The 20,974-nt window shown below is 45.6% G+C and overlaps 1 protein-coding gene across 1 annotated transcript; it reads left to right on the top strand.

Moving 5' to 3' along the window:
* Positions 1 to 3,156: 3,156 nt before the first annotated feature.
* Positions 3,157 to 4,513, top strand: LOC119269644 (isoprenyl transferase-like). The gene is made up of 3 exons (XM_037551530.1): positions 3,157 to 3,501; positions 3,597 to 3,664; positions 3,880 to 4,513. Exons 1-3 carry the CDS (start codon positions 3,175 to 3,177, stop codon positions 4,328 to 4,330), a joined length of 846 nt encoding a protein of 281 aa, XP_037407427.1. The 5' UTR covers positions 3,157 to 3,174; the 3' UTR covers positions 4,331 to 4,513.
* Positions 4,514 to 20,974: the final 16,461 nt, after the last annotated feature.

Below are 20,974 nucleotides of genomic sequence, written 5' to 3'. Positions count from 1 at the left end.
CCCTCTCTCTCAATTTTAGTTTGCGTCAGCTCGGCTGACTCCCCCGCCGCACCCTTGGACACTAGCGCCGGCGTCGGAGACCCATCGATGGGCATGAATTCGGCGGTGCAGCCACCAAAAAGGCAGCATCAGGAGAGAAATCTCATTGGCAACAAAGCGTCGACGACGGTCGTTGACAGTCCCTCCGTCGGCCAACGGAAAAGGTGACAGTTAACGTGGTGACACTGACGAAGAAAAAGAAGAATGTGGCCGCCTATTGCTTCCCCCTTCGACCTGCTGCGGCTCCGACGACTGCTACCCCACCTCTTGTTGCCACACCGGCAACCCCTCCACCGCAGGCGGCCGAGGATGGGATGGATTTGAATGCTACGACCTGCGACGATGACATGCTCGAGGAAATGCCCAAAAGGTAAAAAATGCCTCTTTTCGTTATTGTTTGCATTTTGCTTAGTATACTGATGCATTCTTCGGTATTGATTGCTAGGTTCCTCCTTTACTTTTGTAGTGAGCAAATGAACAATGATGCCCAATATTTCATGAATGAATTGAATTCAAGTCACACACTTGGGCTCAATGACATTGCGATGACTATGCCATATAACCAAACGAGAGATGTTGAGATGATGGACGAGGAGATCGGTGAGAGTCAAGTGAAGAGGAAGCCGAGGACGGGCAACTACAAGATCGATGAAGGCAAAGCTTTGTGTGAAGCTTGGATCAACGTCTCTCTTGATGCCACGATCGGTGCCGACCAAACAAAGGAGCAACATTGCGCCCATCCCCTCTAGCCGCACAATCGGTTCTCTTAGTCATCTTTGGGGTAACATCCAAGAGCAACACAACCGGTGGGCCGTTGTGTGGGGCAAGTAAACTTTTAGCCGACAAGTGGAATGCCCACCTACCAATACGAGGAAGCAATGCAAGCTATTTATGAAGAAAGGAACAACAAAAACCATAGCAAACTGTTTGGTTTCCACCATTGCTATACCGAGCTTGATGGACATGACAAGTGGATAAAAAGAAATTTTGAAGTGAAGGAGAGGACTTTGTAGAGAACCCGACTACTACTCTTGTGCATCTAGATGCAGGAAAGCATGCAAATCAAGTCAAGAGGAGCGGTGGTGTTGGAGCTTACAAGGAAGAGTTGACTGCAATGGTGGATTCATAAAGTGCTTTGGTGACCGAATGCAAAGAAAAGAATATGAATTGTTCTATTAGATGAAGGCCATGGAGGAGAAGTGGAGGGCAAAGGCCACAACTGAGGATACAAAGGTGCTTGCGGAGGAGAAAAGGCTTGAGATTGAGATGAAAAGGCTTGAAATGGAGGAGGTGGAGAACAAGAAATTGCTTGACATTGAGGTGCAAAAGCTAGCAATGGTGTCTGACGAGCGAAATGAGAAGAGGGTGGCCAGGGACAGTATTGTTATGTTTATGAATCCTAGCAAGATGGACAAGATAGAGAGAAGATTTTGGGAGCTTACTTGTGGCAACATCATGGCCAAGGCGTTTGGTGGCTATCGTTCAGGCGGCGGCAGTAGTGTTGTGTGAACCTATTTGAACTATGATGACATTTGATCCACCGTGTGTTGGTGGTTTTTTGAGTGAACTTGCTCGTTCGTTGACTTTGGCGCAAAATATGGTTATGTCCGATGGATTTGTTAAACTATATTTATGCTTGTAGTTCAATTGTGATGTGATGTATTCAAATTCTCTACTTTGTGTTCAAAATTTGATCAATTTATTAGAATAGTTTGAGCAATGGGTTTAAACATTTGTGAAACCAAAATTATACAATAGGGGAACTGCTAGCTCCGGAGTAGTGATCTTCCTAAAAAAAGTAAAGTAGGATAGAGAGGACCTTTGTAGCTTTAGTATAGGATTTGCTAGAGATGCTCCTATGACTCATTGCATCAACCCACCTTCCCGTGAAAAACACACACTCTCCGACACTATCTCCACTATGAGTCCATTTTGCCTAATTTGTTCCCTTTATGCTTGGAGATCATTAGTTATGTGATAGTGGCGATAACCTCGCTTGAAACCCTAAACCTGTAATATTTTTTACTTAAGTCACTGGTCCTCACCTTTATCTTGCCTTCACTCCACGTCGACTCTAGATTAATCATGCATCCTAGCATCGTCGACTCAAGTTGACGGAGCGGAGGAATGCGAGGTGGAGTCTCAATCATGGATCTAAGTGAACCGAGAAATAGTTATTTCTAAGTCCATCAAGCTACACATGATTTCTAAAATTTGCTTTTTACTCAATCCATGTTGGACAAAGAATCAACAAGTGTGATCACCAACTTAGAAATAAACATCGTCTCCTGAGCATTTTTGGAAAAAGGTCTCAATCGACCAATACTTAAGGATTTCACGGTTGATCGATCTTGTCGCGGGATTTAATGCCAATGTGAGGAAGATTCGAACTCGATTTCACGGTTTTTAATGCCAATCTTGTTGCGGGATTCAAACTTGATTTCACCGTGAAATCCTTAAGTATTGGTCAAGCGTGAAATCCTTAAGTTTTGCTTGTGGCTTCCATGCCATTTGACTTCGATTTAGGCTACCTTTGGCATTGCGGTGAATTCACTTAATCCCGTTTGCTTCACCTGTTTCTCCCTATTTTAATGTTTGTTTGACCCACTTTTGCTTACGGCTGTGTCAAAAAAAAATTCATTACAGATTACAAAATAAAAGTATGCACAACACAATGGTTCAACAAGCATAAACGGACCCTGATAAGTACCTGACGTGTGGCACGAGCACATGGCAACTCCGAACATTTTTTATGGCAAGTTTAGTGACATGAGGATGGCAACTTTAGTTGTCAAACATGACAATTTTTATGCTTCAATTTATTTTTGACACAAACTTACCATATGTCACTGAATTCTGCAATCCTTGCGTGACTGAAATTGCCATTGAAAAAGATCAAGACCAGAGTGCCACGCATCTGGTATGACACTTATCATTTGGGTAAATAAATCCTTGATGAGGATCTTGCACTCTAAGACTAGCAATTCCAACAAAGAAATTACTTAGCCGAACGTGCTTTTAGGAGTGTATATGTTCATCAAAACTACACGTTAAACATGTGGCTTGACCCTTCGGGTTTCGAAGCAACGGCCAAGCCAACGGCAACGGGACACACCACCGAGAGACCCCAATCCCATGCTGCTCTCCCAGTCTCCAGCCGCTACCCATCCGCAGCTTCCCACCTCCTCCCGCCGCACGCGCCGCTCCGCACAGCCATGCCCGCGCGGCGCGGCCGCCGAGTCGCTCCTCCCTCGCGGGCTGCGGCCGGAGTCGCTGCCGCGCCACGTGGCGGTGGTGATGGACGGGAACTCGCGGTGGGCGCGCGCGCGGGGCATGCCGCCGGCGTTCGGGCACGAGGCCGGGCGGCGCGCGCTGGTGGAGACGGTGCGGCTCTCCCGCGCCTGGGGCATCCGCGAGCTCACCGCCTTCGCCTTCTCCCACGAGAACTGGAGCCGCCCCAAGGTAGCACATCACACCTGACCTGGCCGCGCGCGCGCGCGTTTTTGCCGGCTCCCTCCGGCCTCCGCCCTGAGCTTGACGGTTCTTGGAATTTGCAGGCGGAGGTTGACTTCCTGATGGGGCTGTTCGAGCGGGTGATCCACGACAGCGTCGCCGAGTTCTTGAGGTACGCACGCCAGCCAGTCCGCCGTAGATTAATGGCCTCACATTTTGGCCGTCTCTATTGCCATTCTGATAAGATGCACCCGAGCACTCCGCTCCATGTGCCGGCCGGCTCCGGCAGATGAATTAACGCACTAATCTAAGTGATAACCACTAAGATTACGGCTGAAGAACAGCCCGATTTCTACTCTAGCACTGATGGGTTACTGTTTTGTGCAGGGACGGAATTCGCCTACGTGTGATCGGCGACTGCTCGAGGCTGCCGGCGTCTCTGCGGAGGACGGCAAGGGACGCCGAGGAGGCAACGAGGGACAACTTGCAGCTCGACCTGACGCTGGCGATCAGCTACAGCGGGCGAAGGGACATAGTGCAAGCCTGCCGGAGCCTCGCCCAGAAGGTGCGCGGCGAGCTGCTCAGGCCGGAGGACATCGACGAGTCGCTGTTCGCCGGCGAGCTGGAGACGAGCCGCGGCACCGAGCTCCCGTGCCCCGACCTGCTCATCCGGACCAGCGGCGAGCTGCGGCTGAGCAACTTCTTGCTGTGGCAGTCGGCCTACTCGGAGCTCTTCTTCACCGACACCCTGTGGCCGGACTTCGGGGAGGCTGACTACCTCGAAGCGCTGTGCTCCTTCCAGAGCAGAGACAGGCGGTTTGGCCGGAGGAATCCGTAGCGCAAGGCCACCAAAACTTGGTGTTTTTAGAAGCTTTAGTGCATGACTCACTTGATCAGTAGGTACATTGGGCAGATAAGGGCATTTCTAGCAGATCTCTTCTGGGTAAACTGTCAAAAGTGCTCCTTATTCCACTTTACTTTTTTTAGGGATATCACTATTTTGCAGCTAGCAGACCCCCTATAATTTTAGTCTTTAACAAAAAATTCAAACACATCTTTTAAACATAAATTCATTTCAAACACACATTTAAAGTAATAATAGCATAATTCCATAACTTCTAGACGTTAATATCGTACATACTACTCATCATCACCTAAACCAAGAACATCAACAGTGCAATAGCTCTCACCAAAAAAGAGAGCTGCAAATGATCCGTCAGCCGATGAGCAGCCCGAGCCATGGACTCAAGAGGAATGCCCGGTTCCTTTGTTCCCGTTGCCTTGGAAGCTTTTATCCCATATGCTCAGACCACGTCTGCTCCAACCACATTGCGAAGATCAGCTCGTCGCATGGCAATGAAGAGCAGGATCTTTTGAACTTGCTATCTGCAGTGTCGAGAGTGTATTTTGTATGAACTTGATGACAGTGAGAGTGTATTGTGTATGAACTTCATGAAAGACGTAGTGCAGTTGCAATGACGAGTTTAAAAATAAAAGGCAGCAACTTGCAACCATGTGTAGTGCGGTTGCAGCGATGAGTGGTGGTTTGTAGCAACTGTGGTATGTGTGTGTGTGCTGTAGGTAGCTGGTTGCAACTTCATTGGCCAAGGGTTGCAACAACAGTGGCTCAGGGTAGAGGGTTGCAACAATGACATAGCCTTGCAACGTCACTGGTGTGCCCCGATCTCACGTTGACGTCGATGGGAGAAAAGAGCCGAGATGGAAGAAATAGAGTTGGGGTAGAGTCGGTCAAGCGGCTGAGGGGGGGAAAGAAAAAGATGTGCACCAGGGAGGGATAAGGAAAGACTATGCATGGGTTCCACCAAGGCACATGGTGTCCACGGGCGGTCGTCGACGCGATAACGCCATCGCCCTAGTGATTCCAAATATTTACCTATTTCAGACACTGCCTAACTACCCCTTGCCCAAGTATAAGTCGTATCCTTCAAACTTAGGGTTATATGTTTTTGACTGCATAATTTGCGACATATTTTTCGACAAATCAAATTTGACATGGGTTTGTATGCATAGTCTATGTTGTATCTCGTCCATGGTCCATGGGATGGCAAAACCCAATTGATCTCGGACTTGACAAAGGAATGTTTCCCTATGAAGCATGAGCCGAGAAAGAAAAACATCACCGGAGGTGAAGGGAACCGCTCCATGAGAAGGAAATAATAGCCTACAATATCTCCAGACTGACCCGCTCAGATCCGAGAGAAGATGAGAGATAAGCACTAACACAATAGGCTTGTTGAAAATAAAGGATTTTGTGGACATAATCTAGCGAGATCAGAAAGGGTAAGAAGGGGTTTATTGGACTCGAAGAAGGATGACCACGAACTTTCAACATCGGTCCAACGTTCAATCCCCATCCGATGGTCAAAAGGGAAGAGTAAAGACTAGATCCAGGAAGCATAGAACTAGGGAGGTTATTGGAGAGGGCGTTACTTGACAAATCTTTGATGGAGTTGAAGCCGAGAGAGGACAGGGTTGTAGCAGCACCAAGAACAATCGCGAACAACGCTCGCCGGAGCCTCCAAAACGACAATTTGCACCCAAAACAAGCCATGTAGGATGAAAACCAAAGTGGATATACAAGTGAACGAACGAGGCCGAGTCACTATTCCCTTCCTTTCTAACTGGACAAGCCAACGGAGGTGAAGTGGAGAGGGCGTTGTCTGGGAGGGGGTGAGGACAGGAGTTGAGAACAGAGAGGGGTGGAGGAGAGAGAAAGAGAAAGGTGGGAATCCCCCCATTTGGTCTAACATATGACATGTACATATTGCAATACTTGATGAGAAGTATGGATACACATGTTTTGTACAAGAACAAAACCAGGTTGTACGACCTGGGTTGTGAGTGGCATGTTGTTCTCATGTGTTATATGGTTTTTTCTTCTCAGCCTCGTAGTTCTAATTTTTCTTCCCGACACATGCGAAAATTCACATTTTTATCAAAACTCATGGCCTCAACATCAGTTCTTTTGCTCTTATTCCCCCCTCTCGTTTTTTTGGAATTCATCTATTTACCCTCGACCCATAAGTTTCGGTGAGTTCATGCCGTGTAGTATCAAGGCGTACAGAAACTAAACTAACGGGTAGGGAGTGTGACAACGACATAGTCTTGCAACGTGACTTGTTCACCTCGATGTTGCATTAAGGTGGATGTGAGAAGAGAGGTGGTGAGAAGAAGAAGAAGAGTTGAGGAAGAACCGGGCAAGCGCCCGACGGGGAAAGAAAAATATGTGGACCAGATTCTTCTAGAGATGATAAGGAAAGAGTGAGTGCAGGGCCATGGAGGCACATTGCGCGCAAGAGCAGTGCTCGACACGAGTGCATCATCACCCAGCGATTCCGAACATTTACCTTTGGGGGGGGGGCATTTACCTATTTTGAATCCTTGCGCAATTGTCAGTCTTACTATTCTAAATTATGTTAGATGTTTTTTTGTCTAGAGAATTAATGGTATATTTATTTATGGTCAATTCTGCGCACTTTATGTTGTCTCCTGTGTGGTATGCAGTCGCTCCAAGCTCATGCCATTATTTAAAATTAATAGGATAAATAGGTGGAAAATATGGATATACATATTCTGCACCAAAACAGAAACAACTTAGTACGACCTAGTTGTGAGTAGCATATTGTTCTCGGGTGTAAAATTCGTTCTTTTATTGTCAATCTCACTTATCTAAATTTTCCTTGACACGCAGAATTTCACCTGTCCTCATAACTTGTAGCCCCAACCTCGGTTCTTTTGCCCAAATTCCCTCTCTTGCTCTGTTTTTTTGTTGTTGCAACTCATATATTTACCCCTAGTTGATCAGTTGAAAGGATCGATATAGTTGACTAGAGGGGGGGTGAATAGGCAACTAACAATTTTTAGCTTTTCTTTACCAATTAAAACTTTGCATCAAACTAGGTTGTCTAGATATGCAACTAGGTGAGCAACATATATGATGCAACAACAAAAAGCACACAGCAAGCAAGGGATGCAGCACAATATAAGCTTGCACAAGTAAAGGTACGAGATAACCAAGAGTGGAGCCGGTGGAGACGAGGATGTGTTACCGAAGTTCCTTCCCTTTGAGAGGAAGTACGTCTCCGTTGGAGCGGTGTGGAGGCACAATGCTCCCCAAGAAGCCACTAGGGCCACCGTATTCTCCTCACGCCCTCACACAATGCGAGATGCCATGATTCCACTATTGGTGCCCTTGGAGGCGGCGACCGAACCTTTACAAACAAGGTTGGGGCAATCTCCACAACTTAATTGGAGGCTCCCAACGACACCACAAAGCTTCACCACAATGGACTATGGCTCCGCGGTGACCTCAACCACCCTAGGGTGCTCAAACACTCAAGAGTAACAAGATCCGCAAGGGATTAGTGGGGGGGGGGGAATCAAATTTCTCTTGGTGGAAGTGTAGATCGAGGCCTTTTCAACCAATTCCTAGAGAATCAACAAGTTTGATTGGCTAGGGAGAGAGATCGGGCGAAAATGGAGCTTAGAGCAACAATGGAGCTTGGGGATGGAAGAGGTAGACAACTCGGAGAAGAAGACTCCTCTTATATAGAAATAGGACAAATCCAACCGTTACCCATTTACTCAGCCAGCGACATGCGGTACTACCGCAAGGGCCTGCGGTACTACCGCGGGGCACAACGGTACTACCGCTTGCGCGACAGGAGCTAGACCAGCCCTATTCCATTGAAGCAAAGAGAGGTAGAACCGCCCTTGCGGTACTACCGCAAGGCAGGGTTTGTCTGCGCTGGGAAGGCACAGACAAATAAAAATACATCCGTGGCTACTTCCGCTGAGTATCGATCAGTGCAAAACTCCGACACGGTACTACCGCATACAGGGAGCGGTACTACCGCGTAGGGCATGGATGTAAAAAATTACATCCGCCCCTACTTCCGATCGTGCTGCTGTGCCCGGCCCGAGGCCACGGTACTACCATGCCTAGGGAGTGGTACTACCGCAAGGGCCTGCAGTACTACCGCAACCCCGGCCGGTACTACCGTGGGTCTCTACGGTACTACTGCTCCCATGAGCAGTACTACCGCATGCCACAACACAACAATCACTACGAGTCCTTCATTTTGCAGAGACACGGATAAACGGTGGTTGCTCCAAAGAGGCAAAGGAAAGGTGGTGCAAAAGGAACAGACGTGTATGTGATGATTCCACCCAAAACTTTCCAAAGCGGACCCCCTCTTAATAGTACGGCTTTCCTACGACTCAAATCCACCGAAAAGAAACGTAGAGAAAACTCTGTCTTCACTAGACTCCGAGGGGCAACGATGAAGGAAATATGCCCTAGAGGCAATAATAAAGTTATTATTTATATTTTCTTATATCATGATAAATTTTTATTATTCATGCTAGAATTGTATTAACCAGAAACTTAGTACATGTGTGAATACATAGACAAAACAGAGTGTCCCTAGTATGCCTCTACTTGACTAGCTCGTTAATCAAAGATGGTTATGTTTTCTGACCATAGACATGTGTTGTCATTTGATGAACGGGATCAACTCATTAGAGAATTATGTGATGGACAAGACCCATCCGTTAGCTTAGCATTATGATCGTTTAGTTTTATTGCTATTGCTTTCTTCATGACTTATACATGTTCCTCTAAGTATGAGATTATGCAACTCACAAATACCGGAGGAACACCTTGTGTGCTATCAAACATCACAACGTAATTGGGTGCTTATAAAGATGCTCTACATGTGTCTCCAAAGGTGTTTGTTGGGTTGTCATAGATCGAGATTAGGATTTGTCACTCCATGTATCGGAGAGGTATCTCCAGGCCCTCTCGGTAATGCACATCACTATAAGCCTTGCAAGCAATGTGACTAATGAGTTAGTTGTGGGATGATCCATTACGGAATGAGTAAAGAGACTTGCCGGTAACGAGATTGAACAAGGTATGATGATACCGATGATCAAATCTCGGGCAATTAACATACCGATGACAAAGGGAACAACGTATGTTGTTATGCGGTGTGACCAATAAAGATCTTCGTAGAATATGTAGGAGCCAATATGAGCATCCAGGTTCCGCTATTGGTTATTGACCGGTGATGTGTCTCGGTCATGTCTACATAGTTCTCGAACCCGTAGGGTCCGCACGCTTAACGTTCGATGACGATTTTGTATTATGAGTTATGTGATTTGATGTACCGAAGGTTGTTCAGAGTTCTGGATGAGATCACGGACATGACGAGGAGTCTTGAAATGGTCGAGGCATAAGGATCGATACACTGGAAGGCTATATTCGTACATTGGAAAGGTTCCGAGTGATTCGGGTATTTTTCGGAGTACTAGAGAGTTATGGGAATTCGCCGGGGGAAGTAGTGGGCCTTAATGGGCCATACGGGAAAGGAGAGAAGGGCCTCAAGGGGTAGCCGTGCGCCCCCCCATGGTGAGTCCGAATTGGACTAGGGAGGGGGCGGCGCCCCCTTTTCTTTCTTTCTCCCTCTCCTACTCCTTCCCTCTCTCCCCTGTTGGAAAAGGAAGGGGACTCTAACTAGGATTGGGAATCCTAGTTGGACTCCCCCTATAGGCGCGCCCCTCCTAGGCCGGCCTCCTCCTCCTCCCTCCTTTATATACGTGGGCAGGGGCACCCCAAAGGCACTCCAAGATTTGTCTTAGCCGTGTGTGGTGCCCCTCTCCACAGTTACACACCTCGATCATATCGTCGTAGTGCTTAGGCGAAGCCCTACGCCGGTAACTTCACCATCACCGTCGCCACGCTGTCGTGCTGACGGAACTCTCCTTCGGCCTCAACTGGATCAAGAGCCCGAGGGACGTCATTGAGCTGAACGTGTGCTGAACACAGAGGTGTCGTACGTTCGGTACTTGGATCAGTTGGATCGCGAAGATGTTCGACTACATCAACCGCGTTACTAAACGCTTCCGCTTTTGGTCTACGAGGGTACGTAGACACACTCTCCCCGCTCGTTGCTATCCATCTCCTAGATTGCGTGATCGTAGGTAATTTTTTTGAAATACTACGTTCCCCAACTGTGGCATCCGAGCCAGGTCTATGCGTAGATGTTATATGCATGAGCAGAACACAAAGAGTTGTGGGCGATAATAGTCATACTGCTTACCAACATGTCATACTTTGATTTGACAGTATTGTTGGATGAAGCGGCCCAGACCAACATTACATTACCGCGTTCATGAGACTAGTTCTACCGTCGTGCTTCGCACAGAGGTGGCTAGTGGGTGTCTGTTTCTCCAGCTTTAGTTGAATCGAGTGTGACTATGCTCGGTCCTTGTTGAAGGTTAAAACAACACACTTGACGAAAAATCGTTGTGGTTTTGATGCGTAGGTAAGAACGGTTCTTGCTAGAAGCCCGTAGCAGCCACGTAAAACTTGCAACAACAAAGTAGAGGACGTCTAACTTGTTTTTGCAGGACATGTTGTGATGTGATATGGTCAAGACGTGATGAGATATAAATTGTTGTATGTGATGATCATGTTTTGTTAAAGTTATCGGCAACTGGCAGGAGCCTTATGGTTGTCTCTTTATTACATAAGATGCAAGCGCCATATAATTGCTTTACTTTATCGCTATGCGATAGCAATAGTTGCAAAAGCAATAGTTGGCGAGACGACCATGTGACGACACGTTGATAAAGATCAAGATGATGGAGATCATGGTGTCATGCCGGTAACGATGGAGATCATGACAGTACTTTGGAGATGGAGATCAAAGGCACAAGATGATGATGGCCATATCATGTCACATATTTTGATTGCATGTGATGTTTATCTTTTATGCATCTTATTTTGCTTAGTACGACGGTAGCATTATGAGATGATCCCTTACTAAAATTTCAAGGTATAAGTGTTCTCCCTGAGTATGCACCGTTGCGACAGTTTTCGTGCTGAGACACCACGTGATGATCGGGTGTGATAAGCTCTACGTTCACATACAACGGGTGCAAGCTAGTTTTGCACATGCATAATACTCGAGTTAAACTGGACGAGCCTAGCATATGCAGATATGGCCTCGAACACTAAGACCAAAAGGTCGAACGTGAATCATATAGTAGATATGATCAACATAGTGATGTTCACCATTGAAAGCTACTCCATCTCACGTGATGATCGGACATGGTTTAGTTGATATGGATCACGTGATCATTTAGATGACTAGAGGGATGTCTATCTAAGTGGGAGTTCTTTAGTAGTATGATTAATTGAACTTTAATTTATCATGAACTTAGTCCTGATAGTATTAGCATATCTATGTTGTAGATCAATAGCTCGCGATGTAGCTCCCCGTTTATTTTTGATATGTTCCTAGAGAAAAATAAGTTGAAAGATGATAGTAGCAATGATATGGATTAGGTCCGTGATCTGAGGATTATCCTCATTGCTGCACAGAAGAATTATGTCCTTGATGCACCGCTATGTGACAGACCTATTGCAGGAGCAGATGCAGACGTTATGAACGTTTGGAAAAACTCGGTATGATGACTACTTGATAGTTTAGTGCACCATGCTTTACGGCTTAGAACCGGGACTTCAAAAATGTTTTGGATGCCATGGAGAATATAAGATGTTCCAAGAGCTGAAATTTGTATTTCAGACTCATGCCCGAGTCGAGAGGTATGAGACCTCTGACAAGTATTTTTCCTACAAGATGGAGGAGAATAGCTCAACCAGTGAGCATGTGCTCAGAATGTCTGAGTACTACAATCACTTGAATCAAGTGGGAGTTAATCTTCCAGATAAGATAGTGATTGACAGAGTTCTCTAGTCACTATCACCAAGTTATTAGAACTTCGTGATGAACTATAATATGTAAGGGATGACGAAAACGATTCTTGAGCTCTTCGCGATGCTGAAATCAGCGAAGGTAGAAATCAAGAAAAGCATCAGGTGTTGATGGTTGACAAGACCACTAGTTTCAAGTAAAAGGGCAAGGGAAAGAAAGGGAACTTCAAGAAGAACGGCAAGCAAGTTGCCACTCCCATGTAGAAGCCCAAAGCTAGACCCAAGCCTGAAACTGAGTGCTTCTACTGCAAAGGAAATGGTCACTGGAAGTGGAACTGCCCTAGATACTTGGCGGATAAGAAGGATGGCAAAGTGAACAAAGGTATATTTGATATACATGTTATTGATGTGTACTTTCCTAGTGTTTATAGCAACCCCTCAGTATTTAATACTGGTTCAGTTGCTAAGAGTAGTAACTCGAAACAGGAGTTGCAAAATAAACAGAGACTAGTTAAGGGCGAGGTGATGATGTGAGTTGGAAGTGATTCCAAGGTTGTTAAGATCACCATCGCACAATCCCTTTTCCTTCGGGATTAGTATTGGAACTAAATAAATGTTATTTGGTGTTTGCGTTGAGCATAAATATGATTGGATCATGTTTATTGCGATACGGTCATTCATTTTAATCAGAGAATAATTGTTGTTCTATTTACATGAATAAAACCTTCTATGGTCTTACATCCAATGTAAATGGTTTACTGAATCTCGATCACAGTGATACACATAATATTGATGCCAAAAGATGCAAAGTTAATAATGATAGTGCAACTTATTTGTGGCACTGCCGTTTAGGTCATATTGGTGTAAAGCACATGAATAAACTCCATACTGATTGGTTTTTGGAATCACTTGATTATGAATCACTTGATGCTTGCGAACCATGCCTCATGGGCAAGATGACTAAGACTCCGTTTTTCAGAACAATGGTGCGAGCTACAGACTTGTTGGAAATAATACATATTGATGTGTACGGTCCAATGAGTGTTGAGGCTCGCGGCGGTTGTTGGGGATATAACTATTAGGTATGACCCGCCCAGGAGGGGCCGGGTTATCCCTATGACGATTCATCACAATGAAGCCCAAGATCATATGGCGGTTCATAGATAGGCTTGGTAGAGGGCCCAGACCTGAAGGCGGCTTAAGACCCATAGATATAAACCGCCATGTATGTAAACTTGTATTGTAAGGCATGTAAGAAAGGTCACCGAGCCGGACACATTGTATAAGCTGGCCGGGACTCTGTAGTCCGCTAGGGCGTCAACTCGTGTATATAAGGGGACGACCTAGCTGCGGCTTAGGACAAGAAACAATAGATCGAGAGCTGGGTCAAGCGTATTCACTCCCTGCTCATCGAAACCCTAGCAATACCATCTACAAACTGGACTATGCTTTTACCTTCATCGTAAGGGGCTGAACCAGTATAAAGTCCTCGTGTCCTTTGTCCTGATTAACCCCTTTAAGCTAACCTCATGGCGATGGCTCCACGACTAAGTCCTCACACTAGGACATCTTTCGTGACAATTCCACGACAGTTGGCGCCCACCGTGGGGCTATCGCACGATGGTTTCAAGTTCTTAGAGGGCAACGTCGAAGGGGTAAAGGGATACGCTATGGGCCGGATGACCAAGAGTCGTCACGGCAAGATCTACATCAACGACGCAGGCTGGGACCCCGAGGCCGACTCAATTGAGTACGGGTATCGGGTCCCCTTCGGCGGAATTCACGTCTTCATTAGCAATATCGGCGAACCGGGCCCTGAGCCAGACATCTGCACCGACATCGTCGAGACGGCTCAGCGTGCGAGACCCGCCCGGGTTCGGCCTGCCATGAATCATGCCTTTGTGGGATTTATCCATGGAGTGGAATCTGAGGACAGACCGACATCTGGTGGTGAGACCATCGTTTACTCTGATGGCGAGTCATCCACCGGTGAGATAGTCATTGTATCAACTGCCAGACGGCCGGCTTGGGGGATGTTCCGATGGCGACAGTATTCCGGACCCATGTGAGCTGCCGAACCGGGTTGCAATCTTCATGGCCGGTACACAGCCCGTGCAACATTTATCAACGGCAGCAGAGTTGATTTACAGGTCAGCAGCGGCAGCGGCTGCCGGGGCAGGAGGCCCTGAGCGCCCGTCGGCTCAAGTCTTAATAGACTTACTGGATAAGCTGACAACACTGTTAACAGCGGTGGTTAACCCGGTGGATCAAGATCAACATAATGCGGCGATCATGAAAGTGCGTGATGAGATAGCACAGGCCAAGGAGGGGCTAAACGCATAAAACACCAGGATGACCGAGGAGCGGGCCGCTTTGGATGCTCAGGCACAACGGATTCAGTCACAATCTTACCGGCTCATGTTAAATCAGAATGCTTCCAATGAAATCATGAGGAGGAGGCATCAGACTCGTCTGCCTTCGGTTTATGAGGCAAGGAATCTTTTTAACACGCAGGAGCAGGAACTAGTAACCCGGCAGTAGCAAATGAAGGAAATATGCCCTAGAGGCAATAATAAAGTTATTATTTATTCCCTTATATCATGATAAATGTTTATTATTCATGCTAGAATTGTATTATCTGGAAACATAATACTTGTGTGAATACATAGACAAACTAAACGTCACTAGTGTGCCTCTACTTGACTAGCTTGTTAATTGAAGATGGTTATGTTTCCTAACCATAGACATGTGTTGTCATTTGATTAACGGGATCACATCATTAGGGGAATGATGTGATTGACATGACCCATTCCATTAGCTTAGCACCCGATCGTTTAGTATGTTGCTATTGCTTTCTTCATGACTTATACATGTTCCTATGACTATGAGATTATGCAACTCCCGTTTGCCGGAGGAACACTTTGTGTTCTACCAAACATCACAACGTAACTGGGTGATTATAAAGGAGCTATACAGGTGTCTCCAAAGGTACATGTTGGGTTGGCGTATTTCGAGATTAGGATTTGTCACTTCGATTGTCGGAGAGGTATCTCTGGGCCCTCTCGATAATGCACATCACATAAGCCTTGCAAGCATTGCAACTAATGAGTTAGTTGCGATATGATGTATTACGAAACGAGTAAAGAGACTTGCCGGTAACGAGATTGAACTAGGTATTGAGATACCGACGATCGAATCTCAGGCAAGTAACATACCGATGACAAAGGGAACAAAGTATATTGTTATGCGGTCTGACCGATAAAGATCTTCGTAGAATATGTGGGAGCCAATATGAGCATCCAGGTTCCGCTATTGGTTATTGACCGGAGACATGTCTCGGTCATGTCTACATTGTTCTCGAACCCGTAGGGTCCGCACACTTAACGTTACGATGACAGTTAAATTATGAGTTTATACATTTTGATGTATCGAAGTTCGTTCGGAGTCCCGGATGTGATCACGGACATGACGAGGAGTCTCGAAATGGTCGAGACATAAATATTGATATATTGGACGGCTATATTCGAACACCGGAAGTGTTCCGGGTGATTTCGAAGAAAACCGGAGTGCCGGATGGTTACCGGAACCCCCCCGGGAGAAGTAATGGGCCTTATGGGCCCTAGTGGAGAGAGAGAGGGGCGGCCAGGGTGGGCCGCGCGCCCCCTTCCCCTTTGGTCCGAATTGGACTAGGAGAGGGGGGGGGGGGCACCCCCCTTTCCTTCTCCCTCTCCCCCTTCCTTTCCCCCTCCTAGTAGTAGGAAAGAGGGGAGTCCTACTCCTACTAGGAGGAGGACTCCTCCTCCTTGGCGCGCCCCAAGGGCTGGCCAGCCTCCCCCCTTGCTCCTTTATATACGGGGGCAGGGGGGCACCTCTAGACACACAAGTTGATCTTCGTGATCGTTCTCTTAGCCGTGTGCGGTGCCCCCCTCCACCATACTCCTCGATAATATTGTAGCGGTGCTTAGGCGAAGCCCTGCGACGGTAGAACATCAAGATCGTCACCACGCCATCGTGCTGACGGAACTCTTCCCCGACACTTCGCTGGATCAGAGTCCGGGGATCGTCATCGAGCTGAACGTGTGCTAGAACTCGGAGGTGCCGTAGTTTCGGTGCTTGATCGGTCGGGCCGTGAAGACGTACGACTACATCAACCGCGTTGTCATAACGCTTCTGCTGTCGGTCTACAAGGGTACGTAGACAACACTCTCCCCTCTCGTTGCTATGCATCACCATGATCTTGCGTGTGCGTAGGAATTTTTTTGAAATTACTACGTTCCCCAACAGTGGTATCAGAACCAGGTTTTATGTTTGATGTTATTTGCACGAGTAGAACACAAATGAGTTGTGGGCGATATAATTCATACTGCTTACCAGCATGTCATACTTTGGTTCGGCGGTATTATTGGATGAAGCGGCCCGGACCGACATTACGCGTACGCTTACACAAGACTGGTTCTACCGACGTGCTTTGCACACAGGTGGCTGGCGGGTGTCAGTTTCTCCAACTTTAGTTGAACCGAGTGTGGCTATGCCCAGTCCTTGTGAAGGTTAAAACAGTACTAACTTGACAAACTATCGTTGTGGGTTTTGATGCGTAGGTAAGATTGGTTCTTGCTTAAGCCTGTAGCAGCCACGTAAAACTTGCAACAAACAAAGTAGAGGACGTCTAACTTGTTTTTGCAGGGCATGTTGTGATGTGATATGGTCAAGACATGATGCTAAATTTTATTGTATGAGATGATCATGTTTTGTAACCGAGTTATCGGCAACTGGCAGGAGCCATATGGTTGTCGCTTTATTGTATGCAATGCAATTGCCCTGTAAAGCTTTACTTTATCACTAAGCGGTAGCGATAGTCGTAGAAGCATAAGATTGGCGAGACAACAACGATACTATGATGGAGATCAAGGTGTCACGCCGGTGACGATGGTGATCATGACGGTGCTTCGAAGATGGAGATCGCAAGCACAAGATGATGATGGCCATATCATATCACTTATATTGATTGCATGTGATGTTTATCTTTTATGCATCTTATCTTGCTTTGATTGACGGTAGCATTTTAAGATGATCTCTCACTAATTATCAAGAAGTGTTCTCCCTGAGTATGCACCATCGCGAAAGTTCTTCGTGCTGAGACACCACGTGATGATCGGGTGTGATAGGCTCTACGTTCAAATACAACGGGTGCAAAACAGTTGCACACGCGGAATACTCAGGTTATACTTGACGAGCCAAGCATATATAGATATGGCCTCGGAACAGGAGACCGCAAGGTCGAGCGTGACTCATATAGTAGATATGATCAACATAGTGATGTTCACCAATGAAACTACTTCATCTCACGTGATGATCGGACATGGTTTAGTTGATTTGGATCACGTGATCACTTAGAGGATTAGAGGGATGTCTATCTAAGTGGGAGTTCTTTAGTATTATGATTAATTGAACTTAAATTTATCATGAACTTAGTACCTGATAGTATCTTGCTTGTTTATGTTTGATTGTAGATAGATGGCATGTGCTGTTGTTCCGTTGAATTTTAATGCGTTCCTTGAGAAAGCAAAGTTGAAAGATGATGGTAGCAATTACACGGACTGGGTCCGTAACTTGAGGATTATCCTCATTGCTGCATAGAAAAGTTACGTCCTGAAAGCACCACTGGGTGCCAGGCCTGCTGCTGATGCAACTGACGACGTTAAGAACGTCTGGCAGAGCAAAGCTGATGACTACTCGATAGTTCAATGTGCCATGCTTTATGGCTTAGAATCGGGTCTTCAACGACGTTTTGAACGTCATGGAGCATATGACATGTTCCAAGAGTTGAAGTTAATATTTCAAGAAAATGCCCGGATTGAGAGATATGAAGTCTCCAATAAGTTCTATAGCTGCAAGATGGAGGAGAACAGTTCTGTCAGTGAACATATACTCAAAATGTCTGGGTATAATAATCACTTGATTCAATTGGGAGTTAATCTTCCAGATGATTGCGTCATTGACAGAATTCTCCAATCACTTCCACCTAGCTACAAGAGCTTCGTGATGAACTATAATATGCAAGGGATGGATAAGACAATTCCCGAGCTCTTTGCAATGCTGAAAGCTGCGGAGGTAGAAATCAAGAAGGAGCATCAAGTGTTGATGGTCAACAAGACCACTAGTTTCAAGAAAAAGGGTAAAGGGAAGAAGAAGGGGAACTTCAAAAAGAACAACAAGCAAGTTGTTGCTCAGGAGAAGAAACCCAAATCTGGACCTAAGCCTGAAACTGAGTGCTTCTACTGCAAGCAGACTGGTCACTGGAAGTGGAACTGCCCCAAGTATTTGGCGGATAAGAAGGATGGCAAGGTGAACAAAGGTATATATGATATACATGTTATTGATGTGTACCTTACTAATGCTCGCAGTAGCACCTGGGTATTTGATACTGGTTCTGTTGCTAATATTTGCAACTCGAAACAGGGACTACGAATTAAGCGAAGACTGGCTAAGGACGAGGTGACGATGCGCGTGGGAAATGGTTCCAAAGTCGATGTGATCGCGGTCGGCACGCTACCTCTACATCTACCTTCGGGATTAGTATTAGACCTAAATAATTGTTATTTGGTGCCAGCGTTGAGCATGAACATTATATCTGGATCTTGTTTGATGCGAGACGGTTATTCATTTAAATCAAAGAATAATGGTTGTTCTATTTATATGAGTAATATCTTTTATGGTCATGCACCCTTGAAGAGTGGTCTATTCTTATTAAATCTCGATAGTAGTGACACACATATTCATAATGTTGAAGCCAAAAGATGCAGAGTTGATAATGATAGTGCAACTTATTTGTGGCACTGCCGTTTAGGTCATATCGGTGTAAAGCGCATGAAGAAACTCCATACTGATGGACTTTTGGAACCACTTGATTATGAATCACTTGGTACTTGCGAACCATGCCTTATGGGCAAGATGACCAAAACACCATTCTCCGGTACTATGGAGAGAGCAACAGATTTGTTGGAAATCATACATACAGATGTATGTGGTCCGGTGAATGTTGAGGCTCATGGCGGATATCGTTATTTTCTCACCTTCACACACGACTTAAGCAGATATGGGTATATCTACTTAATGAAACATAAGTCTGAAACATTTGAAAAGTTCAAAGAATTTCAGAGTGAAGTTGAAAATCATTGTAACAAGAAAATAAAATTCCTACGATCTGATCGTGGAGGAGAATATTTGAGTTACGAGTTTGGTGAAACAATGCGGAATAGTTTCGCAACTCACGCCACCCGGAACACCACAGCGTAATGGTGTGTCCGAACGTCGTAATCGTACTTTACTAGATATGGTGTGATCTATGATGTCTCTTACTGATTTAACGCTATCATTTTGGGGTTATGCTTTAGAGACGGCCGCATTCACGTTAAATAGGGCACCATCAAAATCTGTTGAGACGACGCCTTATGAACTGTGGTTTGGCAAGAAACCAAAGTTGTCGTTTCTAAAAGTTTGGGGCTGCAATGCTTATGTGAAAAAGCTTCAACCTGATAAGCTCGAACCCAAATCGGAGAAATGTGTCTTCATAGGATATCCAAAGGAAACTATTGGATACACCTTCTATCACAGATCCGAAGGCAAGACTTTTGTTGCTAAATTCGGAAACTTTCTAGAGAAGGAGTTTCTCTCGAAAGAAGTGAGTGGGAGGAAAGTAGAACTTGATGAGGTAACTGTACCTGCTCCCTTATTCAAAAGTAGTACATCACAGAAACCGGTTTCTGTGACACCTACAACAATTAGTGAGGAAGCTAAAGATGATGATCATGAAACTTCAGAATAAGTTACTACTGAACCTCGTAGATCAACCAGAGAAAGATCCACACCAGAGTGGTACGGTAATCCTGTTCTGGAAGTCATGCTACTAGATCATGATGAACCTACGAACTATGAAGAAGCGATGGTGAGCCCAGATTCCGCAAAATGGCTTGAAGCCATGAAATCTGAGATGGGATCCATGTATGAGAACAAAGTGTGGACTTTGGTTGACTTTCCCAAAGATCGGCAAGCAATTGAGAATAAATGGATCTTCAAGAAGAAGACTGACGCTGACGGTAATGTTACTGTCTACAAAGCTCGACTTGTCGCAAAAGGTTTTCGACAAGTTCGAGGGATTGACTACGATGAGACCTTCTCACCCATAGCGATGCTTAAGTCTGTCCGAATCATGTTAGCAATTGCCGCATTTTATGATTGTGAAATTTGGCAGATGGATGTCAAAACTGCATTCCTGAATGGATTTCTGGAAGAAGAGTTGTATATGATGCAGCCGGAAGGTTTTGTCGATCCAAAGGGAGCTAACAAAGTGTGCAAGCTCCAGCGATCCATTTATGGACTGGTGCAAGCCTCTCGGAGTTGGAATAAATGCTTTGATAATGTGATCAAAGCATTTGGTTTTGTACAGACTTTTGGAGAAGCCTGTATTTACAAGAAAGTGAGTGGGAGCTCTGTAGCATTTCTGATATTATATGTAGATGACATATTACTAATCGGAAATGATATAGAATTTCTGGATAGCATAAAGGGATACTTGAATAAGAGTTTTTCAATGAAAGACCTCGGTAAAGCTGCTTACATATTGGGCATTAAGATCTATAGAGATAGATCAAGACGCTTAATTGGACTTTCACAAAGCACATACCTTGACAAAGTTTTGAAGAAGTTCAAAATTGATCAAGCAAAGAAAGGATTCTTGCC

The sequence above is a fragment of the Triticum dicoccoides genome, chromosome 3A, assembly GCF_002162155.2.
Source record: "Triticum dicoccoides isolate Atlit2015 ecotype Zavitan chromosome 3A, WEW_v2.0, whole genome shotgun sequence".
Taxonomy (NCBI): Eukaryota; Viridiplantae; Streptophyta; class Magnoliopsida; order Poales; family Poaceae; genus Triticum; species Triticum dicoccoides.
This window is presented reverse-complemented; position numbering and strand designations above follow the sequence as displayed.

What these genes read in the sequence shown, in the direction of transcription:
- LOC119269644 (XM_037551530.1), top strand. Translation starts at nt 3,175, where the DNA reads ATGCTGCTCTCCCAGTCTCCAGCCGCTACCCATCCGCAGCTTCCCACC. An exon ending in AGAACTGGAGCCGCCCCAAG is followed by an intron (nt 3,502 to 3,596) that starts GTAGCACATCAC and finishes TGGAATTTGCAG; the next exon opens with GCGGAGGTTGACTTCCTGAT. An exon ending in AGCGTCGCCGAGTTCTTGAG is followed by an intron (nt 3,665 to 3,879) that starts GTACGCACGCCA and finishes TGTTTTGTGCAG; the next exon opens with GGACGGAATTCGCCTACGTG.